This window comes from Prionailurus viverrinus, chromosome E1, assembly GCF_022837055.1.
Source record: "Prionailurus viverrinus isolate Anna chromosome E1, UM_Priviv_1.0, whole genome shotgun sequence".
NCBI classification, from domain to species: Eukaryota; Metazoa; Chordata; class Mammalia; order Carnivora; family Felidae; genus Prionailurus; species Prionailurus viverrinus.
In genome coordinates this window covers 34,583,706-34,607,684 of record NC_062574.1, presented here as the reverse complement: position 1 = coordinate 34,607,684, position 23,979 = coordinate 34,583,706, and the positions used below count along the sequence as shown (strand labels likewise).

The following is a 23,979-nucleotide window of genomic DNA, read 5'->3' as shown; positions in this document are numbered from 1 at the left end:
GAGGGGAGGGGAGGGGAACGGAGGGGAGGGGAGGGGAGGGGAGGGGAACGGAGGGGAGGGGAGGGAAGGGGAGGCATGCAGCACATTAAAACCTTCAATCGAGAGGTGCCTGGGTGGCTCAGTCGGTTAAGCGTCCGACTTCGGCTCAGGTCATGATCTCGTGGTCCGTGAGTTCAAGCCCCACATCGGGCTCTGTGCTGACAGCTCAGAGCCTGAATCACGTTCAGAATCTGTGTCTCCTTCTCTCTCTGCCCCTTCCCAGCTTGTGCTCTGTCTCTCTCTGTCTCTCAAAAAATAAATGTAAAAAATACAAAAAAAAAAAAATAAGAAAAACTCCTTCAATCGAGGGACGCGTCATCTGTTGTGACAGGATGGAAGATGGAAAGGGTGGACAAAGGAGGAAGGCTCATCTTACCAGGCGGGTTCCGAGAACACTCATTCACCCACAGTTTACTCGTGGATGGGGTTATTTTCAAGGGCATGTGTGTGGCCTTGACACATGCCCTCGGGTCCACTTCCGCTCTTCCAGGAAAACAGTCTGGTCCCTTCTCTTTCCTCTCTTCTCCCCCGTGGCAGCCAGACCTGGAGCCGCTGTCCCAGGACGGGTTCGCTGGTGGGGGCCCCAGCTGTGCCCTCTTCCGGGCCATCTTTGCCACCTGTGGCCGGGTGTCCGGCCAGTCAGCCCGCCCCTCCCCCGCGGCTCGCACCCTGGGGAGGAAGCTGGGAGGTTGGAGCCGTCCTGAGGGCCCTGGCCCCAGCTGCACCCTCAGTCTGGGTCTCCTTTACTAGGGAGTCTTGCAGAGAGAAAGAGGCTCAGGCACAGCCCCTAGATGCTAAGATTGATGAATGTGGTACTGTGCTAGGTCCTAGCACCAGGTCCCCTGGTCGGGGATCCCCAAGGGGAGGACTAGCCGTCGGGTTCAGACATGGAACCCTCATCCCGACACCCTCATGCCCATTGCCCTCAGTGGAGGGCTCTTTGCCTCCTCGGATCCTTGGGTTCCTGAGGCCACCCTGGGCAGACGGACAGATTCAAGGTCACTGCTCCTGGGTTGGAACCTGAAGGGAGGGAGGGACCGACTCCCCGGAACAGGCGTTTCGTGCCCCCTCTTTCCCTTCGTGCTCACCCGCACTTCCCTGCTGCTGACTGGGGAGTAGCACCTCACAAATCTTCGGGGCAGCCCTCCCTGTCCTCTGCCATGATGCCTGCCTGCCGGGCTCGGCGTTAGAGAGGCCCGTTCGTCCAGGGCCCTCCCTGGCAGGACATCCTCCTGGTGGCTCCTGATGAAGGGGCCTGGCCCGTTCTCTGCCCCTGTTCTGTGTCCCACTGACCCCGGCCTATTTCGCGCTCACGGGAGATTCCCAAATACCGACACAGTGAGTGGTTCTTATGTTTTCAGCTGGCAGCTGGCGAGAGTAGTGCTTAACCGACCGGTCTCCTGTGGTCCAGCCTTCACTGAGCCGCACACCGGGTTTGTTACATGTGTTTGTTTGTTTGCTCAAATCCCCACTCCCACACCTGCCCAAAACAGAATCCAAAGTGCAAAGGAAACATTTTTTAGATATATATAAATAACTGTTTATATATATTTGCATAAATATATATATATTCTTTTTAATGTTTATTTATTTTTGAGAGAGAAAGGGAGTCAGAGTGCGAGTAAGGGAGGGGCAGGGAGGGAGCGAGACACAGAATCGGAAGCAGGCTCCAGGCTCCGAGCCGTCAGCACAGAGCCCGACGTGGGGCTCGAACTCACGGACCACGAGATCATGACCTGAGCCGAAGTCGGACGCCTAACCCACCGAGCCACCCAGGTGCCCCGTTAAATACATATTTTTAAGTTTATTTATTTATTCTGAGAAAGAGAGAGGAAGAGAGAGAGACAGAGAATCCCAAGCAGGCTCCATGCTGTCAGCGCAGAGCCTGACGCAGGACTCGAACCCACAAATCATGATGATTCATGACCTGAGCCGAAAACAAGAGTTGGATGCTTAACCTACCGAACCACCCAGGCGCCACAGGAAACAGGGTTTTTTTTTAATTTTTTTTTTAATGTTTATTTATTTTTGAGACAGAGAGCATGAATGGGGGAGAGTCAGAGAGAGAGGGAGACACAGAATCCGAAACAGGCTCCAGGCTCTGAGCTGTCAGCACAGAGCCCGACGTGGGGCTCGAACCCACGAACCGCAAGATCATGACCTGAGCTGAAGTTGGACGCTCAACCGACTGAGCCACCCAGGCGGCCCAGGAAAGAGTTTTTTAAGCGGAAGGTAAAATCAGGGCTTCCTTCCTGGTGGTGGAGTAGGCATGGGTTAGAGACTCTCCCCTCTGAGTCGAGACCACAAGGACTCGTGTGGGCTCACTCTTCTCCGGCCTCTATGGCTGTCTTCCAGTTTCTGCCATGTAACCAGGCACCTCACAGCCTGTGCATGTGCTGTTCCCCCCTTGCCTGGCTGCCTAAAGTTCATCGTTCAGGGGCCCAACGTCCACATCACTTCCCCTGGAAGCCCTTCCCTGACCCCAGCTCTAAATTGGAAACAGGGCTCCTAAACCCTGACCCTCCCCCCTGGAATCTGAGCCAGCCAGGTGTTCAGAGTCCACTCCAGCTGACTTCCCACCCTTTGCAGGTGGACAAACGGACCAGGCAGAGGAGGCCAACCCATATATTTCCTTTAATCACCCCCGACGGGGCACCTGGGTGGCGCAGTCGGTTAAGCGTCCGACTTCAGCCAGGTCACGATCTCGCGGTCCGTGAGTTCGAGCCCCACGTCGGGCTCTGGGCTGATGGCTCAGAGCCTGGAGCCTGTTTCCGATTCTGTGTCTCCCTCTCTCTCTGCCCCTCCCCCGTTCATGCTCTGTCTCTCTCTGTCCCAAAAATAAATAAACGTTGAAAAAAAAAATTAAAAAAAAAAAAAAAAAGAAAAAAAAAAATCACCCCTGAAATGTGCCATTTACCTTTTGTGTGAGCGTTTGTCTACTATCTGTCTCCTCCACCAACATTCCAAATCCACGACCCAGGAGGCCCTTTAATTCACTCCATCCGTCTCCCCAGTTCTAAGTACAGCACAGGACACACTCTGACTCCTGAGAAGTGCTTCATGTGTAAATAAGTGAAGAATCAATCAGCCAAAGGGTGATTGAGGCTTAGGGTCTGTTGATGGTTAAAAAAAAAAGTTGTAAAACCCTTGTTCTAGTTACGGACATGCATACGTGTCCTGAATCACAGCGAAGAACATTTGAGAGCCTCAGCCGTAGAGCACTTCCCTTCCCCAGGGTCCCAGACGGCAGGTAGGGCTCAGTTCAGCCTCTCCCTCAGCACCTGCCTCCTGTGATCCCTCCAATGCCAGTAACCCTCTCGCCCTATGTGGCAGATCAAGGCTTCCAGCTGCTGGGCCACGTTCTCGACTGCTCTGGCCTCCCAGGTTCTGCTGGGTGCCTTTACTTTGAGACCACCTTGACCCTCGGCTCCTGATAAAGAGTAAAACGGCAAAGAGAACACACTCCAGGGAAGCAATTAGCTGGGCAGTGTAGGAGGCACTCAAAGGGGCAGGTCGCAGTGGTCGTGCTAATGAAGCCTTGACCCTGGCCTTCTGGATTAGGTAGCATGAGTCCACAGGTTTGTGCAGGGTTGATTGAAGCAAGCCCGCATGCTCACTGGGCAGGAAAGTCTTCCGTGAGGTCTGGCAACGGGCTGGCATCTGAGCCACTCCGAACCCGGGGGCCTTTATCAGCCTCAGCTGGGTGGAGGAAGTTGGGAGGAAATCCAATTGTGAGCTCAATCCCATCGTCGTCTCTCCCGGACGAGTGCTGTCCTACATGGAAGGAGTCTCTTCTTCGCCTTCAAGGGGCTAGTCATGTCATTCTCTTTCCCCTTCTCCCCTTCCCTGAAAGAAACTGGAAGAAAGAAAAGGCCGTCCCCAGCCCATCAACCAAAGCTTCCACTGGGCCGTTTCTCTGCCAGCCCGCAGTCACTGATGACACGTGGCCCACCCTTCTCCACTGCCTCTCCAGCCTCAGCCTGGAGCAGAGAGCTGGCCTCCCTCCCTCCCTCGTGATACTAACCCAGGGCCTACCCGAGTGCTTTGCTCCGGGTGACGGGGTCTCCCTAAGGCTCCCCACCCTCCCCCATCACCTCTTTGCCGCATCTGACCCTCGCCACCTTTCAGAGTCTCACTGACATAGTCCAACCTTAAAATTACATCTGAACCCCTCACCACGATCTATAAGCCCAGCAGGGTGTAGCCCCTGCCCACCTTGGCAGCCTCAGCCACTGGCTACTTCTTTTTTTTTTTTTTTTTTTAATATTTTTTAATGTTTATTTATTTTTGAGAGAGACAGAGACAGAATGTGAGTGGGTTAGGGGCAGAGAGAGAGACACACACAGAATCCAAAGCAGGCTTCAGGCTCCGAGCCATCAGCACAGAGCCCGACGTGGGGCTCGAACCCACCGGCTGTGAGATGGTGACCCGAGCCAAAGTCGGATGCTCAACCAACCGAGCCACCCAGGCGCCCCGACTTCTCTCTCCTTCTGGGCTCCGGCCTCACCAGCCTTGCGTCTGAGCTGGTTAAGACTCTCCTCACCTCAGTTGAACCCTGCTTGACCCACTCTTCCCCTCCTGGTAGGCTCCCTGCCCCCTCCCCCGCCCCGGGCCCCTTGCCAACATGCACCGGTTGTAGTTGGATTCCTGAGCACGTGACTTCCACACCTTTCTCTCCACCTGGACCGTCCACTTCCTGAGCACCAAGGCTAAGCCTGGTTTCTGTCCCCAGGGCCTCGTATACTACCCGGCACGCAGCAGGTATAAAATCAGTCTTTCCCCAGTGAACGATTATTGAATGACAACCCATTTCCCTGCGGCTGGCCCGGTACCCCTGTGATCATCCCAATGTTTGGTACGTTGTGAATTGTATAGCGACTCCCCCACCCACCTGACCCCCTCCTGACCCCCTTCCCACCCCCCTGCCTCAGTTTCTGGGGCTCCGTCTTGATGCAGACTTGGGACTGTAGACCTGAACACACCCCCAAAGCTCTGGTCTCCCCTGACACTGGCCTCCCTTCCGCCCTCAGGGCCGGGTTCAGTCTGTGAGGTATTTATTCACTGTCAAGGTAGGCGAGCTAAAAGTCCCCTTCCCAGATACCACCTTGGCTCAGTTTCTCTTGGGGTTACAGTCATGAGCCAGCTCTGCTTACCAAAGCCCGTCAAACCCTCTGCCTACCGAGCACCTTACCAACCTCTGCATCCAGGGCCTCTGGGGCTGGCTCAGCCCGGCTTTATTGTAGCCCGCTGGTATCCCACAGACCCACGGGGATCGCTGAGAATCCGCATCCTTCTCCGACACCCCATCATCCTGCATAGCAGTTGACTTTCCAATTGTAAAACCAGAAGCTAGTTTACAGGGCAGACAAGATGAGACGCCCCTCCAGCTATTGGGGAAGGAAGGAAGGAAGGAAGGAAGGAAGGAAGGAAGGAAGGGCAGGAAGGCAGGCAGGCTATTGTGACAGCTGTGGATTGCCAGCCCAAAGCCAATCAGAACCTCTTTCTCCCCTTGCTGCAAAGCAAGAACCATCTCCGGACTCCCTTGCAGCTACAGTCATGTGACACGGTGCTGGCCAGCGTGTGGGTGTGGTCATGCCACACTCTCGGGAGCTGTCCCCTCCCTGAATAGATGGACGAGTTCCAGGGGCTTTGGCCCTCCCCCCTAATCTGGGTCTGGAATGAGGAAGTATCCAGGGGAGCAGCCACCATTGGGTGTTAAGGACAAAAGCCACATGCTGAGGGTGACAGAAAAGGCAGGAGTCAGGGCCCTGAGGAATCAGCCAGGTTGCCTGGGACTTCCTGTTCTGTGAGAAAAGTAAACTAGTTCTTTAAGCCACAGCGGCTCAGCATCTGTTACACGCCCACCCACAGTCACCCTTCTGTCTCCGTTCACCTGCACCAGTGCCAGCTGTAACACCCCCCAGGAGGCCAGAGCGACTGTCCAGCTGCCACCCCACCCTGGGCCTTTGTTGCCCTTCCCGGCGGCTGGGGCCTGACCTCTGCTGCCAGCTGACTCTGGGTCCCCGGCGAGACCCAGGGGCTCTCATGGTTCATTGTGTGGTCCAGCTGTGACTCCCTGAGGCCTACCCCAGGGCTCTGGACTGCCCCACCAGCCCCTTTCTTGGTGTTACCCTGCAGTAGAGCCTCTTGGACATCCTGGGCAGAGAGAATGGCCTGAACAAAGGTATAGACCGTATGGTACACACAGGGGGCCGACTGTTCTGGTGTGCCCGGGTCTAAGGAGTCTCCTGGGAGAGAGGAGTTTCAGGGCTAAAACTAGGCTAGTCGCAGGCCAACCAGGAGGGCTGGTCATCCGAGTGGGACATTTGGAGAACACCAGTCGTTCTGTCCGGCTGGACCGTCAGGGTGAGCAGTGAGGCTGGAAAGGTGGTAGGGGCAGATCTCAGAGGGCCCTGGAGGCCGTTAAATTCTGACCGGGAAGGGCCTTGAAAAGCTTTCAGCAGGTGTATTCGTGTCCTGTGGCTGCCATAACAAATCGCCACAAACACAGTGGTTTAGACCAACAGAAGTGTATTGTCTCACAGTTCTGGAGGCCAGAAAGCCGAGGTCAAGGTGTCAGCAGACCTCCTTCTCTCTGGAGGATCTAGGGGAGAATCCCTTTCTTGCCTTTTCCAGCTTCTGGTGGATCGAAGGCTCCTGGGCTTGTAGGTTACATCACTCCCATCTGCCTCCTTCTGTAAGTGCCCCCCCGCCCCAACCTCGGCATCTCAGATCTCCCTCTGCCTTTCTCTTTCGAAGACACCTGTCACTGGATTTGGGGCCCTCCTGGATAATCCATGATGAGCACATTTCAAGATCCTTAATTCCCTCTGCAAAGACCCCTTTCCCAAGTAAGACCACATTCACAGGTTCTGGGGGTTAAGACATGGACATAACTTTTGGGAAGCCGCCATTCAACCCTTTACAGCAAGGAAGCACGTGTTCGAGTTCGGAATTTGGAGAGAAGACTCTGGAAGCAGAGAAGAGCGTGGTTGAAGAGGGGCTCATGGAAGCCTGGGGAGGAACCAAGGGCCGCGGCATGGTGGGAGTGGTGGACCCCACTGGGGCACCTTCCTTCTCCTCCAGGGATGCCCCCTGCAGACTCTAGGTTCCTTCTTGCCCAGAATGGCTGGCGGGCCCAGGGATGGGCATACTCTCCCTTGCCTGCCTAAAGCTGGTCTTTGGAGTTCTGGTTTCCTGTCCTAGGACCACTGGTCTCTCTCCGGTGTGACTGACTCCAGGAATATTCACTCCTGCCCTGCAAGGGCCCGGTCTGCTTGATGGGATCGTCCGTTCATTCAGCATACACGGGTAGAGTGCCTGCTCTCTGCCTGCCAGGGGTCCGCAGCCCCGTCTGGGTGATAGATGAGAAATAAGCAGTTTCGGTGCCACATAAACGGTGCTCAGGTGTATGTATCATGGGCAATCCCAGGAAGGTGACAGGCCAGGCCATGCTTACAAAGGGCCTCAAGTGTGGATTTTTGACATTATCCCTGAACCAATTTACACTCAAACGAACAGCGACCTGTCCTGACAGCGTGGAATGATTAAACCTTGCCACAGGTTTTATACCCCAGTTTTGGCCTTTTGTTTTGTTTTGCTTTTTCATTGTAAAAGCCAGGAACTCCAATACCAGGAACTCTGCAAATGAGAGGTGGCGTGGGCCTTCCTCAGCCCCTGAGATCAGGAATGCCTCTTGAAAGACTCGGGGCTGCCGGGATGAGCTGGGAAGGAGTTGGCCGGGAGAAGGAAGAGTGTCCATGGCAGAGGACAATGTCGGGGGAGGGGGGGGCGGTGCTGGGGGGGGCGGGGGGAAGACTGCGTGGAGCTTTTTAAGGATCTGAATGAGGCGGCTTCCAGAGTTTGAGAAATGATAAGACTGGAGAAGGATACTGAGGCAGAAGTTCATGGTGATCTGGGTTAAATGCTTTGGCCTTCATCTTGAAGAGGTGGGGAAGCCATCTTTAATTTTTTTTTTTTTAACGCTTATTAATTTTTGAGAGAGACAGAGCATGAGCAAGGGAGGGGCAGAGAGAGAAAGAGAAAGAGAGAGAGAGAGAGAGGGAGAGAGAATCTGAAGCAGGCTCCAGGCTCTGAGCTGTCAGCACAGAGCCCGACGCAGGGCTCGAACCCACGAACCGTGAGTTCGGACACTTAACTGACTGAGCCACTCAGGCGCCCTGGGGAAGCCATATTTAAGCCGGAAGTCTTCAAGTAATGGTTCAGTCGGGAAGAGGCCTGTTTCTCACGCCCCACCCCCACCATGTGGTACCCTACAGTGGGGATCAGGAATGCATCTGGTTTTAGGAACATGTGTCCCTTTGCACAGCAGCGTGCAGGTGAGCAGGGAGACCCAAGGGTCTGAGACCTTCTCATTTCGCTTCGTCTGGAGGGGAAAAAACAGTAAGGCAGAGAAGGAGGGAGTGTGTGGGTGGGGTAGCCAGAAGAAGCTTCTAGGATAGGGACGGGCTGAGCAGGAGGGAGGCTGTGCCCCTATTCGTAGCATTCCCACAAGCCCCAAGGCCTGGGAAAAGTGGAAACAGGGGCTATGGCTCTCCCCCAGCAGAGGAGAGCAGTGGAATGGACAGTCACTCTGCAGCCCTGTGGTCTTTTGGCTTCTACACACCCGTGTTTGTCTTGGCTGAGAGCTGTTTGGGACTTTTTGAAGCTGATTCCATGAAGGCAAAGCTGGAGGAATCAGGACATGGGATCGCAGAGGAGGGAGCTGGAAGGGGCCTCAGATGGGGAAGTAGAGGTGGTTGCATAGTGAACTGATGGCAGACCAGGCTGAGAACCCAGGACTCCTGTCTCCTCGCACAGTCAGGAGTGCTCAGCCTGAGCACCATAGAGCTTCCCGAGTGGGCGAGGGGTCCCACACGGGGCTGAAATCCACTGAGCACCTGATGCCCATCTTCTCCAAGGAGGCATCTGGGGGCTCAAAAGTGCCCAGAAGTTGTGTCTCCTGTCCTTGCTTCTTGATACACAGATCTGTTCAAACACTGACCAGCTTCCAGGGACTCAGCCCCCTGTCCCGGGTCTTAGGGGCAGGGGTCTAAGGAGGCCAGGCCGGCCAAGGGGGCTGGGCTATGCCCCACCACAGCCAACCCCATAATTCTCAGATCTCGATTCAGTGTTGCCTCCCCCGAGGCCCAGTGGGGACCCTCCCATGTCCTGCTCCGCACAGATGCCTGGAGTCACGTGTCCCACAGCTGAAGGCTTCCCCTGTTCGCCTCCACCATCTGCTGAGGCCCCATAATTATTCCGAAACCCAGTGCAGTCTCACTCGGAGGGGAGAGTTCACACAGCCCTGTAATGTAACCCAGGCCCGCGGCCGCTCTGGCAGGGGGTCCCCAGCTGGGTAATGAGCTGCCCGCTTTATTGAATTCCCTGGCTTGGGTCTGACGAATCACAGCCTGTAGCCAATGCAGCCCGGGCCTTCTGAGAAGGCCTCTGAGCACCCTTGCTGGGGACTTCTTTCTCCCCAGCACCCTGCTTCTTGGCTTCTTACATTCTTCCTCCTCCCACAGAGGTTTAAATCAAGGATCAGGGCAGGGAGGCTCCCAGGGGGTTGGCCTCCCCCACCCATTGGGGAGAAAGCGTGGCTGCCTCGGGTCCAGGGGCCCAAGCAGGGTGGATCAGCGCGGGCTGCTGCTTTGCCTTTCCTGGGGCCGCCCCACGCAGAAGCAAGACCTGCCGCTCCCACCCCCACCCCGTCTCCCAAACCTACTGACTTTCCCCTCACCTCCCCTTTCTGGAGGCCTGGGCCCTGCAGAGGGAGGGCCTTGGCCGAGGAGGCTGTGCTGCGGGCCAGGCCTTTCTGAGGGGGAGTGAGTGCCGGAAAGCACCTTCTGTGCTCCGTCTTGCCTGCTGCTCAGGCTCTGGGACCCACCGCGCCTCACATCTGCACAACAGCAGCCCCGGGCCTCTCTCCCCCTCCATGGGCCCCCAGCACTTGTAGGGACCCCCCCCCCAAGATGGCCCTCACTATCCTCATCATGCGTTTGCATGCTGTGCTCTCTCTGTGGACAAGGACGGTCATCTCTGTCTACCTAGGAATAAGCACATAGTAGGTGCTTTAAAAACCATCAAGGGGGGCGCCTGGCTGGCGCAGTCGGTTAAGCGTCCGACTTCAGCCAGGTCACGATCTCGCGGTCCGTGAGTTCGAGCCCCACGTCAGGCTCTGGGCTGATGGCTCAGAGCCTGGAGCCTGTTTCCGATTCTGTGTCTCCCTCTCTCTCTGCCCCTCCCCCGTTCATGCTCTGTCTCTCTCTGTCCCAAAAATAAATAAACGTTGAAAAAAAAAAAATTTAAAAACCATCAAGGAAGGAAAGGGGGAGGAGATGCTTTGAGAGGTAAGAGGTTTGATCCGGGCGTCCCCACATGTGTGGCCAGTCCCCAGAGGGGAGAGGCCTGGGCGATCTGGGAAGTGGTGTTCCTGTGTTGTCCCGTCAAGGCCCCCGCGGCTTGGGAGTTGTTATGTGAAGGGTGAGCCTGAGGTCAAGGGTCACCCAGAGCCCACTGTCCGGGGTGGCTTCCTGCAGCTACACCTAGAGTGGCCTTGAACCCACCCTGGAGCGGGTGAAGGGGCTGTGGCTGCCCCACCCCCGACCTCCGCAGCGGTGGGAGCCGGAGAGAGCTCTTCCTGAGTTCAAGTCCAAGCGTGCCCGCCGTCCCCCCCGGGAGGGGGGGAAGGCAGGTGACACTCCCGAGGTCAGGGCCCTGCTCAGGTGACTCAGCCCAGGCTCCGCTCCAGGGAGGCTCACACTGGCTGGTGGGAAGGAGGCCTGGGGGATGGTACCAGGGGTGTGGTGAGGGTGGGGTCCCTGCCGCCCTCCAGAGAAGACAGACACGAAGCAGTCAGATCTGAGGAAGTGTGGGAGGGGCCCAGGAGGACACTTCAAAGTGCTCCCAGAACAGCTTATAAACAAGCTGGGCTGGCGGGGTGGCCAGCGGGGGACCTTTCTGGAGGGGCTGGAAGCAAGCATGGCTTGTGTGAAAAGCACAGGACAGGGGTGCAGCAGGGAGGGCGTGAGCCTCGGGACCCTGGGCAGGCCCAGCTAGCCGCTCGGTGACTCGGTTTCCTCTCTTGTACAGTGGAGGAGCTCACAGCGACATCTCCCGGGCTCCCTCCTGGGGCTGGCATGAGGGTCGGCGGGATGATGTAGGTGAAGACACCGTGTGGGCTCCGAGCCCTGATCAGATGTTATTTATTATTCTGAGCTGTGTTTTGGTGGGAGACTTGGACGGGCTGAGAGGGAGAGCTGGGGCGTTGTAGGCCCCTTCTTCCCCGATGCTGTTTTGAAAGTTCTCAGAGTGGAATGGCCAGAAATGGGGCCCTGGGAAGGAGAGAGGCCCGTGGCCCTTGACAGGGCTGAGCTGGGAGGACACAGGCCTTTCTCAGTCAACCCCAAGGAGGGGGGGGGGGGGGAGCCTCCCCGTCTCGGCCACCTCTGCTCTGTCCCCACTCCCCTGTCCCCGCCATTACCTCTAGTGGTCTCAGGTGACTCCCCAGGTCCCCGCCATTACCTCTAGTGGTCTCAGGTGACTCCCCAGAAACCAGTCTCTTCTCCCTGGATACTTGTCCCCAAGTAACAGGGCCGTGACAATTCTTCTAAGCCTTGCTTAGAAATGTGTCACCGTCCATTTCCCTCTGTGATTTCAAAGGAGGCTGCACAAACTGCATTTGTCAAGTGCGGGGCTCAGGCCCCGCTCCGAGCAGCTGGAACACGGGTTTATGAAATTACAGGCAATTCAGAGCAGCCGGCGTCGCCACTGTCTGGCTTCATTACGGGGACCGGCCTTGGAGGGGGAAGTTTATTCCAATAATTTAGGGAATTAGGACCTGACACCCTGTATTAGCTCTTCGACATAAGCAGAAAAGACAGATCTTGCGGAATGACCCGCACTATGGGGAAGGATGGGTACAGGCAGGGAAAAGGCCATACACCACGCCTGGAGGAAGAAGAAAGGTCTGCAGGGTGGAGAAAAGGGCTGTGCTTTTTCTGCAGTCAAATTAGATGGCCAACGCTAGTCCTGAAGGGGAGAGTGGACCTGGGAAAGGAGGGGCCTGGGCTCCGGACTCAGTTTCTCCATCTGTGAAATGAGAGCACTGCTGGGGGCCTTCCAGGTCCCTTCTGGCTCCGACTAGTGCTGGGACCACGCCATCTAGTCTCCCTGGGACACAGCATCTCCGTCGCCGTTCCTCAACTCCTGTGTGGTTGGGCCTTTAAAAGGTACCTCTCTTTTCTGGGGATCCGTCTCCCCGCTACCTCTCGCCCTCTGCGGGTCAAGCGACCAACGCAAAAACATTTTGGCCAGCTCACTTTTCGGGGGCGTTTGACATACCTGCCCTTTCCTGTCAAACGGGAGAGACATGGTCCCTAACTTCCCGGCAGCTTCTGACTCTCTCCCTGCCCCCCTCCACCAAGACAGCGTCTGATGTTTCACCAACTGCCCCTCCGGCCTGTAAAAACCAGAGCTGAAGCTGCACCTTGACAGCAGACCTGACAGCCAGGTGGGGGAAGGGAGGTTCCCAAAGGCCGCTGCCCTCACTCGGCAAACTGGCCGCCCTGTCTTCCCCGTCGACGGTGGCATCCCATAGCGCTGTGCGACGGGGGGTGAGTTGCTTAGCCTCTCTGGGTGTCTCTTCCTCAAATCTGCCACGAGGGTAGTTGGTTGTGAAGATGAAGGGACGTGATGTGTGCGGAGAGCCTGGCACATCCTGAGAGCCCCGTAAACACTAGCATATGAGTATCATTCTCACTGCCCACGGTGGCTGACCTTGGGTGAGGTTCTCCAGCCCGGAACCTTCTCCTTTGTAAAGTGGGGGGAAGTGACAGGACGGCCGAAGTACCCTGCACCGCTGGAGGGCTCAGGGAACCTGTGTGGTGATTCGCGAGGGCGGCCCCGCCGCCCAGCGCTGTCCTGAGACACTCACCGCGGAGGTTTTCTCGCAGCGGACGAGTGTGTCAATCGAGGAGCGAGGAATGTGATAGGTCCCGGCAGCTGGGGGAGCCGGAGCATATCTGGTATGTGTCTCTGGAATGATTTGGGGGCAATTCACGGAAGTTGGAACTTGAGCCGTGAACTGCCCGGGACAGAGAGATAGGGAGCTGTCCGAGCGCACACCCCCCGCAGGGGGACCTGGTGCGGGGGCGGGAGGCGGCTTACACGGCACAGCGCTGCTGCTCAGGCCCGCCCTGGAATGGCCGTGAACTTGTTGTTTTTCCACGTCATTTGCTCTCAAATGTGCTATCGGGCCAGGCGATGCTAACCCTGTGGCTGCAGGTCCCTCCTCGTAACAAGCGATTGTGTGTTCTTCAGAGGTGGCCACGGGGAGGAGGGGGCCCGGCCCGCGGAGGTGGGGGAAAGGGAAACAAACCGCTCCTTTACAGTGAGCTTGCGTGTCCCGGAGCCAACTCCCCCCCAAAGCACATGCCATTTCTGGCCCTTGAAGGGGTTAAAAGGCCTCCTGGAGTCAAAAACAAGCAGGTGTCCCACCGTGCCAGATACGCCGCCTAAACCGCTTCCAGCTTTTTTTTTCCCCTTCTGCAACAAGTCTGTGATCAGCCACGGGACAGAGGAGCCAGCAGCCCGCCTGTGACAGGCATCAGGTTAGCTCGCTCCCACTTGGGTGGCGCGCCCAGGATATAAATCCAGGCTCGGGCCCCCGCCGCGGCTCCTCTCCCTGCACACTCAGGAGAGGGAGTTTCCTTGCGAAGACCTTTCCTTTATCTGAAGCCGCACAGCCCAGCGGGCTGCACTGACTTGTTGGAGGCAGCCGGAGGCAGCCCCACCGAGGAAGCCTGCTGGGGTGGCGGGGAGGGCAGGTGTCTGTAGCCCAGAGAAGGAGAAGGCCCTAGGGGGCCCCAGCCCCTGGCCTCGTCCCAGGGGAGGTCTCTAACCACCATAGACCGCATCATGTGGGCCCCGGGGTGCTGCCGGCTCTGGTCCCGCTGGGCGCAGGTGACAGTGTTGCTTCTGCTGCTGGGGGTGCCCCTGAGAGGCCTGGCAGTGCCACCCATCCGCTACTCTCACGCTGGCATCTGCCCCAACGACATGAACCCCAACCTCTGGGTGGACGCCCAGAGCACCTGTAAGCGGGAGTGTGAGACGGACCAGGTGAGTGGGAATCCAGACGCCGGACGCGGACCACGTGAGTGTGTTAGTGGGGGCCGTGGGCTGGGGAGGCTCAGGAGCACCTGGCAGGGCCCAGGAACACAAAGGAAGTTGGGCCCCAGGCCGCATGGAGATACGTAGGGCGTGATGTCTGTCTGGGTCCGAGGCCCCGATGAAGAGGTGGGTGTGATGTCCAAGCCCATCAGGGATGGGGAATCCTGGGATTCCCAGTCTCGTGTTTGCCGAAGGCTGCGCGGAGCCAGAGCTAGGCCAGGCGTGTCGTGTGGTCTGGCCCAGCCCTTCAGCCCCCCATCAGCAGGTGAGAGCAGACCCTCAGGGCAGTGCAGCGAGCGGCACAAGGTCCCGTAGCCAGGGATGGGAGGGTGGGCGTAGAAGCTGCGTGTCTCTGACAACGGAGTGAGGCCTCCAGGCCACCTGCCCAGGGGTTTGCACCCTGACCCGGAGATCAGACCAGGCTGATGGGGAGAATAGGCAGGAACAGCTCTGAATAGACTCTCTGGTTGGCCCTGGGAGGGAAGCGGAGTGAGCTCCAACCTGCCAGCTTCCTCGGTCCTCCCTTCTGCTCTCATCAGAGCAGCCTGGGCCAAGCAGGGCAGGGCTGGGGTTAGAGCAATTCTCACCCGGCTCCCAAGTCCAAGGGCCATTCCTGCCACTCCCCACAGGGGATGGAGAGCGTGCTGGTACCTAGCAGCTGCCTGGACAGAGGCGCTTCCTGCCGGCCTGGCCAGTTCCTAGGGCTCGGGGCTGGGCTGGGCTGGGCATCACCGGGGCACGGGAGAGACCCTGGTGCGGCCTTTTCCAAATGCATGGAATCTCCAGAAAAGCCCAAGATAGCCCTGCAGAGAGTGGCCTCTGCCTCATGGTGTCCAAGGGACAATTGTCAGACCACTCGGGCCAGACGCTGCCAGTGAGCGATGGTGGTGACAGAGGAAGGGGAGATAAGGAGTGTGGAGGCAGAGCACTCCCATTCAGCTGAGGTCACGCGGTTCACTGGCTACATTTGCAGGGGAGTCTGTTTCAGTAGCTCAAGCTGGCCTGATAAATCGGGTAGCGCGTGGGACAGGGAGACTCTGGCTGATTTGGCGTGTCTTGGGGAAAAGGCACCCGTGTGGGGCTAGGGATTCATGAGCCTCTGGGTATATTCTCGGCCCTTAAGCAAAAACTGTTCTAAGAATTCCTCCTAGGTTCCCTGTGCCAAGACACCTGCCCCTGGTCTCTGAGGACCCAACCTTTCAGGGACATCGGGGTCCTAAAGGAGCTTCCTGGGCCAGTTCTTAAGGAATTTGATGACCCTCGGGCCAAGGAGCCGGGGCTCCTGTCTGTTCCCCGTCCCTCCTGCCCTCCAGCCCCCACTGGGTCTCTCACCCTCAGACCCCAGCTCCGAGATTCGCCCATCCCCGGACCAAAGCCTCGCCTGGTGTGGCCCAGAAGTCTATGCCAAGCAAGGGCTGCAAAACAAAGTCCCCATTCTGAGCCGAGAGGGGAAAACAGTAAACAGGTCAAGCGGGCAGGCTCCACACAGCTCCGGTGGGGGATTTTTTTCCCCCCTCTTAGCTGATGTGGAATGTCAAAGAGGCTGAAATAAAAGTCAGAACCACAAGAGGCCAGCCCTAGTGGGGAGTAATTCACAGAGCCACTACCAGGGCGAAGGATTAGGACCGTTGCCCGCCTGCCCAGCGAGTACGATGTGTTATTGTCGAAAACACCACGTGAAGTCCTTGTTTGTGTCGGCCCCAGAGCATGTTGCTAATTTCGAGGAATTAAACTAATGCCTTATGTGGCTCCACAGAGAATCAGGGGGGATTACAGCCTAGTAAGTCCTCGCTGACGGCTTTGCTGACCTTTGCCACCCAAGGGGACTGTTTTCCTTGTTGATTTCCCCATGAAACGTCCCACACGTCGGAACTGAGCACCTGGGTCTGGCACAGCCCTCCGTGGTGAGACCTGGCATCCTGGGCCTGTCCGGCCTGCCCCTCCCCTTGGCTTTGAGCGAATGCGGTCCCTTCACAGAGCTGTCGTTCCTGATGTGTGTGTGTGTGTGTGTGTGTGTGTGGCCGGCCTCGAACTTCTGCCCTGGAGGTGTCCGATTTTTCCTTCTTAGGGTTTGGTGTGACCTCTTTAATTCGGCCAGGGCGTCCTTACCCCAGTGGAAAAAAGACAGAAAGGCAGCCTCATTTGTTCCAAATTAGACCTCAGAACCCCATCCACCTGGAGCTTGAAGCCCTTTTCTGCCACTTGCCAGCCCTATGGACTCGGGCGTCACTTCTCTGAGTCTCTGCCTTTTCATCTGTAAAATGGTAGTAAGAAAACTTCCCCTCCCAGAGGTACGTGGCCCGCCTCTTCTCACACTACTGGCTGCGTGACCTTGGGCAAGTTACCTAATCTCTCTGTGCCTCAGCTATCACTACCTGTGAGGGGAGGATGATGATTGGGCCCACCTCCCGGGCTCGTGATGAGCCTAAGTCGGCAGGCAGAAAAGTTCTTCGTGCCGCCCTGGCAGATAGCAGGTGCTATGGATACGCCAGCCACTCTTACTATCAGCGCGTTTGGCTCACGGTAGGCAGTGAACAGATACCGGCTCCCTTCCACGGGAACCGTGGGGTAGGGGTGGGGGAAGCCTGTCCGCTCTTCCGGCTCGTCCTCACTCGGGCCTCTCGATCTGGCTCCCTCTGCAGGAGTGTGAGACCCCCGAGAAATGCTGCCCGAACGTGTGCGGGACCAAGAGCTGCGTGGCCGCCCGGTACATGGACGCGAGAGGCAAGAAGGGCCCGGTGGGCATGCCCAAGGAGGCCACATGCGACCACTTCATGTGTCTGCAGCAGGGCTCCGAGTGTGACATCTGGGACGGCCAGCCCGTGTGCAAGTGCAAAGATCGTTGTGAGAAGGAGCCCAGTTTCACGTGTGCCTCCGACGGCCTCACCTACTATAACCGTTGCTACATGGATGCTGAGGCCTGTTCTAAGGGCATCACGCTGGCCGTCGTCACCTGCCGCCACCACTTCACCTGGCCCAACACCAGTCCCCTGCCGCCCGAGACCACCGTGCGCCCCACCACGGCCTCCCCGGAGACCCCCGGGCCAGATATGGTGGCCCCCGCTCTGCTCAACCACCCCGTGCACCAGTCGGTCACCGTGGGCGAGACGGTGAGCTTCCTCTGCGATGTGGTGGGCAGGCCCCGGCCCGAGGTCACCTGGGAGAAGCAGCTGGAGGACCGGGAGAACGTGGTCATGCGGCCTAACCACGTGCGCGGCAACGTGGTGGTCACCAACATCGCCCAGCTGGTCATCTATAACGCCCAGCCCCAGGACGCTGGCATCTACACCTGCACGGCCCGGAATGCCGCCGGGGTCCTGCGGGCCGACTTCCCACTGTCAGTGGTCAGGGGGGGTCAGGCCGCGGCCACCTCGGAGAGCAGCCCCAATGGCACAGCCTTCCCCACGGCCGAGTGCCTGAAGCCCCCCGACAGCGAGGACTGTGGCGAGGAGCAGACCCGCTGGCACTTCGACGCGCAGGCCAACAACTGCGTCACCTTCACCTTTGGCCACTGCCACCGCAACCGCAACCACTTTGAGACCTACGAGGCCTGCATGCTGGCCTGCGTGAGCGGGCCGCTGGCCGCGTGCAGCCTGCCCGCCCTGCAGGGGCCCTGCAAGGCCTACGCGCCTCGCTGGGCCTACAACAGCCAGACGGGCCAGTGCCAGTCCTTCGTGTACGGCGGCTGCGAGGGCAACAGCAACAACTTCGAGAGCCGCGAGGCCTGCGAGGAGTCCTGCCCCTTCCCGCGGGGGGACCAGCGCTGCCGGGCCTGCAAGCCCAGGCAGAAGCTCGTTACCAGCTTCTGTCGGAGCGACTTCGTCATCTTGGGCCGGGTGTCCGAGCTGACCGAGGAGCCCGACTCGGGTCGCGCCCTGGTGACCGTGGACGAGGTTCTAAAGGATGAGAAGATGGGCCTCAAGTTTCTGGGCCGGGAGCCGCTGGAAGTCACCCTGCTCCACGTGGACTGGACCTGCCCCTGCCCCAACGTGACGGTGGGCGAGACGCCGCTCATCATCATGGGCGAGGTGGACGGCGGCATGGCCATGCTGCGGCCTGACAGTTTCGTGGGAGCGTCCAGCAGCCGGCGGGTCAGGAAGCTTCGCGAGGTCATGCACAAGAAGACCTGCGACGTCCTCAAGGAGTTTCTGGGCTTGCACTGAAGCCCCGGCCCCTCCCCGGCCCCCTCCCTGGCCCTCGTCCACCCACCCGCCCCCGACGCCCCTTGGTCCACAAGCTGGGCAAGGTCAGGTTAGACGGTCTTAGGCCAGCAGGGAAACAGCAATCGGTGAAAAATGGTGGAAAAAATGGCACCAGAGTTTCTTAGATCAACTAGTCTTTGGGTTCGGTAAGGGGCCCGTATTTTCTTAGCTGAGGGGGACAAAAGGAGAAGCCTGTAGACGCACATTATTCCTGGTGACCAGTCTGCTTGTGTGGATGACCCTCTCTCTGCTGGCCAGCCCCCTCCGCTGGCTCCCCCTGTCCCCAGCTGGCTCCCAGCCAGGGGTCCGGAGAGGGCATCTGCACGGTGGTCACCGGAATCACGGAATGGATTGGGCTGCAAGAGGGGTAGGTGGGGAGAAAAGGAGGGCCCAGGGACTCGTTGGCCAGATTCCCCACAGCCGCTATGGGCAGAGACTGCTTCACGTGAGGGCTTGTGGGAAGTGGGAAGGGCAAGGCATGGTCTGACCCAGCACACAGCTGGCCCTGAGGTGGCGGTCAGCCCGTGCCTCGGCCAAATTGGCTCTGTGGTCCCTGAGGCCACCATGGCACCAGCAGAATACACGTGTTCCGTGTTTCTCCTTGGCTTTATTGATTGGTTTATTGACGGTCGATTTATGAATTCAGCTCTGTTCAGTCCAACTCAGTGGGCGCTTTGTGAACACTTGCTGGGTGCCAGGTGCTAGGGCACAGAGAGGTATTAGTCACCGTCCAGCTCCTAGTTGGCTGAACGTGAATGTCCAGATCCCAGGGCTCCCACCCCCACCCCCACCCGGCCCGAAGCAGACCCATGGCTGGCCCTCCCCATTTGCATCTGTCACTGGCTCCCTCGGACAGAAAGCAGATAGAAGCCCCAGGATCTGTCCTGGTGGGAGGGAAATATAGGAAGAGGAAAAGTCGGGGTTGGGGGGAGTGGGTAAGTGAAAGACGAAGAAGGGAAGGAGGAGGGGAGACCAGCCTGGGAAAGAAAAGGAATGTTGCTCGATGCTTCCATCTGGTGGTGGCCTTAGGAGCTGCAGGGACCTGAGGAAAGCTCTAGGTGCAGCCCGGCAGGGCAGGTTTGGGGATGTGACAGCTTGTTGGTGACTTCTTGTTTCTGGACTTCCTGAACAGGACCAGCCACCCCCCCCCACCACCACCACCACCACACACACACTAAAGGACTTGAGAAAGCCACCGTCAGCTCTACATCTGCCCCCCATCCCTCTCAGCCCTTCATTCTGTCCTGGCCCCTCCAAAGCTGAAGAAGGTCATTGTGGAGCCTTCCTCAAATGTAGGGAGGAAGATTCCATTAAAAGCTCATAGTATCAAAAGCCCTTCTTGTGTGATTTGTTTGGGTTAATGTGTGTGGGTGGGGGGGTAGTGTCATTTGCTCTGGTGACCTTGCAGGAGGGAAGTCTGGCCAACGGGACCATATATGGGTGACAGAGGGACACTAACATTCGCCCCACTTTGGAACTCTGAGGCTCCTTAAATGCGGTGCTCACCGCAGCTCAGAAAAGCTGAGGCCAGAGAGGCCAGGTGACTTACCCAGGAAGATAGGGGGCTTAGGCCCGGATGTTCGGACTTCCGTCCCAGGCTCCTGCCCGTCACGACAGCATGGCGGGCCAGGGGCAGACTCCACTGATGGTGTCGCGTTTGGAGGCATGATGTCGGAGGAGATGTGAGTGGGGCAGGAAGAGGCAGGCTGCCCAGCTGTGGCTCCCTAGGGGGCCTCTGGGTGAGTCCGGGTCCCAAAGCCCTACGTGTGCTCAGAGCATGACGCTCTGTTCCCAAAATGGGGACAGCAGCACCTTTGGTGTTGGGCGCTGGTGGCTATTCCCTGTCCTGGGAGTTGTGGCCGTGGCATGCCCCACATCTCATCTGTCCCTGAGGCTGTGAGCCGGCCGAGCACCAGGGACCCCTGCCCCCTTTCCACTTCCCCGGGGAGTCTTCCGGGAGGAATCCACACCCAGTCCCATCCAGCCTGGCCAGGTCTGGCCCATCCCTCCTTAGAGATAATTCCTGCAGGAAGGAGGAGGCCGGGATCTGGAGACAAGCTGTTCCCCGACAGAGAAGAGAGGCCAGAGGAGTGGGGGCTTCTCAGGTCACCTTGGGGAAGATGCTAGACACAACACTTAGCCACCAAGGAGGTGTGAGCACTAACCCCAGGCTCCCTCCTTGCTTGGGTCAGGGAACCAGGGAGATAGGGGAGGACTCAGCTCGTCACCTGCCCTCAGCAGTTTGGGGACGTTCTGCTGCACCTGCTTCTAGGCGGGGGTGCCCCAGTAAATGACACACTGCCTTAGAGCCTGAGGGGTCAAGTGTCCACATGCTGAGGGGGGAGGTCCACCTGTCACCTCCCTTCTCCCCGCCCCCTCCCTTGCACGGATATGGGGCCTGAGCCCTAGTGGCTGCCTGGTGGAGGTGTGACATTCAGGGGACACCAATTTCAGATCCACCTAGGTCTGAATGTGGGCTCTGACACTTTCCCGGTGCCTCTCGGAACCTCAGTTTCCTCATCTGTAAAACAGAGGGTGATAAGTGCACTTCCTGGAGACTTGGGGAGCTTGACCCTGTTAACCTTGCCAAACCGGGAGAAGGATTCTGGCACAGATGGCTGTCCTCGGGGCCTCCTCCTTGCCCTCAGCAGCCCCCTGGCCAAGAGCAGCCCCTGGGACCTAAAGTCCTCGCCGCATCCTGTGGGGCCTGGGGTTTCACGGACGCAGTGAACATACAGCTTCAAATATTTTATTCTGTTGCTCACAGAGCACATTCAAACTGATCATCCCTCACGGGCTGATGTGGGGTTCAGAAACTATAGGCACTTAGGGAACGGGCATCTATTATGATTTTGGTCCTACGACATGGCATTCAGTTTTTCGTCCTCGAAACCAAGCCTGAGTCTCTGATCTGCGTTGCTCAAGTGTTACCCAGTAACTGACCTCTGATAGGTGCTCAGTAGAGCTTGAGCTAAATTCCCGGGGCCTGGTTGCCAGGTAAACTGGGGAGGCTCCCCAGCTGGGGCCCAGGACACAGTGAAGCGGGTGTGTGTTGGGGGGGTGGTGTCGGGGGACTGAGCTCTCCTCCAGCTCCGAGGCCAGACTCACCTGCCCCCCTGTCTACACTGGACACTCGCTCCTTCCCTCCTTGCATCCGTTGGCTCCCCTCCCCACCCTCCCTGCTCCAGTCCATCTCTCTGTTCGCCTCTTCAGAGGCCTGGTCTGGCGCCGGCTGTCTCCGGACCAGCCTGAGGCCTCTGGGGCAGGACAGCTTGGCTTTTTCCACCCTCCGCCTCCCCCAGCACCTCCAGCCTCCTAGGACACTCTGCTCCATTGTCTGGCCAGCTGCTCCATAGTCTGATGTCACCCCCTGGACAGTGGGGCCAGAGAGCAGGGACCAGGGGCGGAACCTGACGAAGAAAAGGGAGAACAAACACACAGCCACATGGTGATTTCCTTGGTGGGGGGAGGACGCGGGGGGGGGGGGTGGAGAACGCATGGTCGCCAACGGTCCTGTTGTAACAGCAGCACCGAGCGGGCGCTCAGACACCGTTTCTTGTTGCCTCCACCACAACCGTACAGGACAGAACCCTGCTCTGCGGGCGGGAAAACTGAGGCTGGAGGGGGCCCGAGACTTGCCCACAGTCGCCCAGCCGCTACGTGGCAGAGTCAGGACTCGAATGTAGGCCACCTGCTTCTCGCAGTGTAGGACACGCACCCAGCGCGTCGGCCACACGCACACGCGCACAGACGGCCCGCTCTTATGACGTGCCACGTGCCACGGTACTTCTATCATACATCTAAGCAATCGTGGCCGGCATTCCTGAGCGAGACATCGGCCTTGCGCCTACTCGTCCTCCGAGACTCAGCTCCGCTGTCCCCCTTTGCGCTTGCACCATCCAGGCCAGAAGCACCGCTTGGGGGCCCTCCCGAGGCTCGCGGGGGGGCTGCCCAGCACCCAGGGCTCGCCAGGGATTTGCTGGATGAACAAAGGGTCCCGGGGCCAAGGGCCACGAGGTGCACCAGAAGGCTCCAGGGCTGGGGAGGGGCTTCTCTGGGGTCTTCCCTGCCTTTTCCCAACTCCACTTCCCGATACCACTGCCTCCTTCCCCTCCTTTTCCTCCCTCTCCTCTCCCTCTTCTTCCTTCTCTTCCTCTTTCCCCTCCCTCCCCTCCTCCTCCCCCTCCCCCTCCTCCTCCTCCTTCCACCGCCTCAAGGAGGCTGAAGTCTCTCTCCTGCTCTGGGAATGTGTGATTAATATAGGCAGGATGGGTGGTAGGGTTCCTGGGTCCTATTCTTGGCTGTGGCCTCATTCTGGAATGTGCCCTGAGGTCAAGTGACACTCATCTCTTGGGCTGAGGAAGGAAGAATAACCCTCCAGCTGGCATTCTCCGGAGGGAGAGGGAAGGGCAGGCAGGTGGGCAGGCCCACCACCCCTCTCCTTCCCGCCTCTCTGGCTCCTGAGCTCTTCAGCATTTCTATTTCAGGGTTGAGTAGGAATCTCTGTGTCCGCATCCCAGATTACCCCAGGACAGGACTATTGGCATCGCGGTCTCCCGCAACACCCTGGCCACCCTCAACCCCACTCAGGTGAAGGGAAGACAGGACTCAGCTCCAACATCTCCTAGACCAGACCCTCCTGGAGGTGGGACCTCTTTCCAGCACGTCTGTCGGGGGGGGGGGGGGGGGGGAGGGTGTGCTTGGTTGTTCCCTGCCCTTCTCAAGTCTTAATGTTACCAGAGACTTGACAGGATGTGAAAATGTACCCATCCTGATCATTCGTTTGCGGTCTTGGTGTGAAGGATGCACCCCGTTCTGTCTGAAGATGGGAACTGTTTTGTCTCCTTTCTGTGTGGGCAGCCAGGAAACAGGGGGGACTGGGGCATTGGCAGGGACCCTCAGCAAGAGAGAAGCACAGCCCCCCAAAAGAGGGAAGGGACACTTAACTGATGACAGCTCGGGTCAGGCACTTTATTGGTTTTGGGTTTTTTTTTAGTTTATTTATTTTTGGGGGGGGTGTGAGTGGGGGAGGGGCAGAGAGAGAGAGAGAGGGAGAGAGAGACACTCTAGGTTGTGCGGTTGGGGACCAGCAAGCAGACACAGAACGTAGTAATATAGTCGAGGTGGGAACCGCTGGGACATTCACGGAGGCTCTAAGAGTGTTTCTCCAGCCTTCGTTCCTGGCCTCGACACCTCAGAGCAGGGAGCTGAGCTCTTACTGACTTCCTATTTCAAGCACTATTCCACATCTCAATGCACCACAGGGGCCAACAGAATAAAAGGGGATAATAGCCCTGGAGTCTTGATGTGACCAAATAACTCAGATTCAGAGCGGTCCTTAACAATCATCGTAACCAACGGTTTCACCTTATGACCCTAATAAGAGGAGAAAGCTTGTGTTCATGGTTGAGCGCAACACAGCTTTCGTGAGACTTGCACAGACGGTGACTCGTCCCCGCCCCAGAAGGTGGGTGCCCTTTAGCAATCAGATGCCCCTTTACCATGACTAATATCTAACAGCTCCTAACATGTGCTCATACAGCATCTCCTTGAATCTTCACAACCC

The 23,979-nt window shown here is 58.1% G+C and overlaps 1 protein-coding gene across 1 annotated transcript; it reads left to right on the top strand.

Annotated features, from left to right (window-relative positions):
• Positions 1 to 13,415: 13,415 nt before the first annotated feature.
• On the top strand, positions 13,416 to 19,745 carry WFIKKN2 (WAP, follistatin/kazal, immunoglobulin, kunitz and netrin domain containing 2). The gene is made up of 2 exons (XM_047831619.1): positions 13,416 to 14,160; positions 16,854 to 19,745. Exons 1-2 carry the CDS (start codon positions 13,960 to 13,962, stop codon positions 18,372 to 18,374), a joined length of 1,722 nt encoding a protein of 573 aa, XP_047687575.1. The 5' UTR covers positions 13,416 to 13,959; the 3' UTR covers positions 18,375 to 19,745.
• Positions 19,746 to 23,979: the final 4,234 nt, after the last annotated feature.

What these genes read in the sequence shown, in the direction of transcription:
- WFIKKN2 (XM_047831619.1), top strand. Translation starts at nt 13,960, where the DNA reads ATGTGGGCCCCGGGGTGCTGCCGGCTCTGGTCCCGCTGGGCGCAGGTG. An exon ending in GGGAGTGTGAGACGGACCAG is followed by an intron (nt 14,161 to 16,853) that starts GTGAGTGGGAAT and finishes CTCCCTCTGCAG; the next exon opens with GAGTGTGAGACCCCCGAGAA.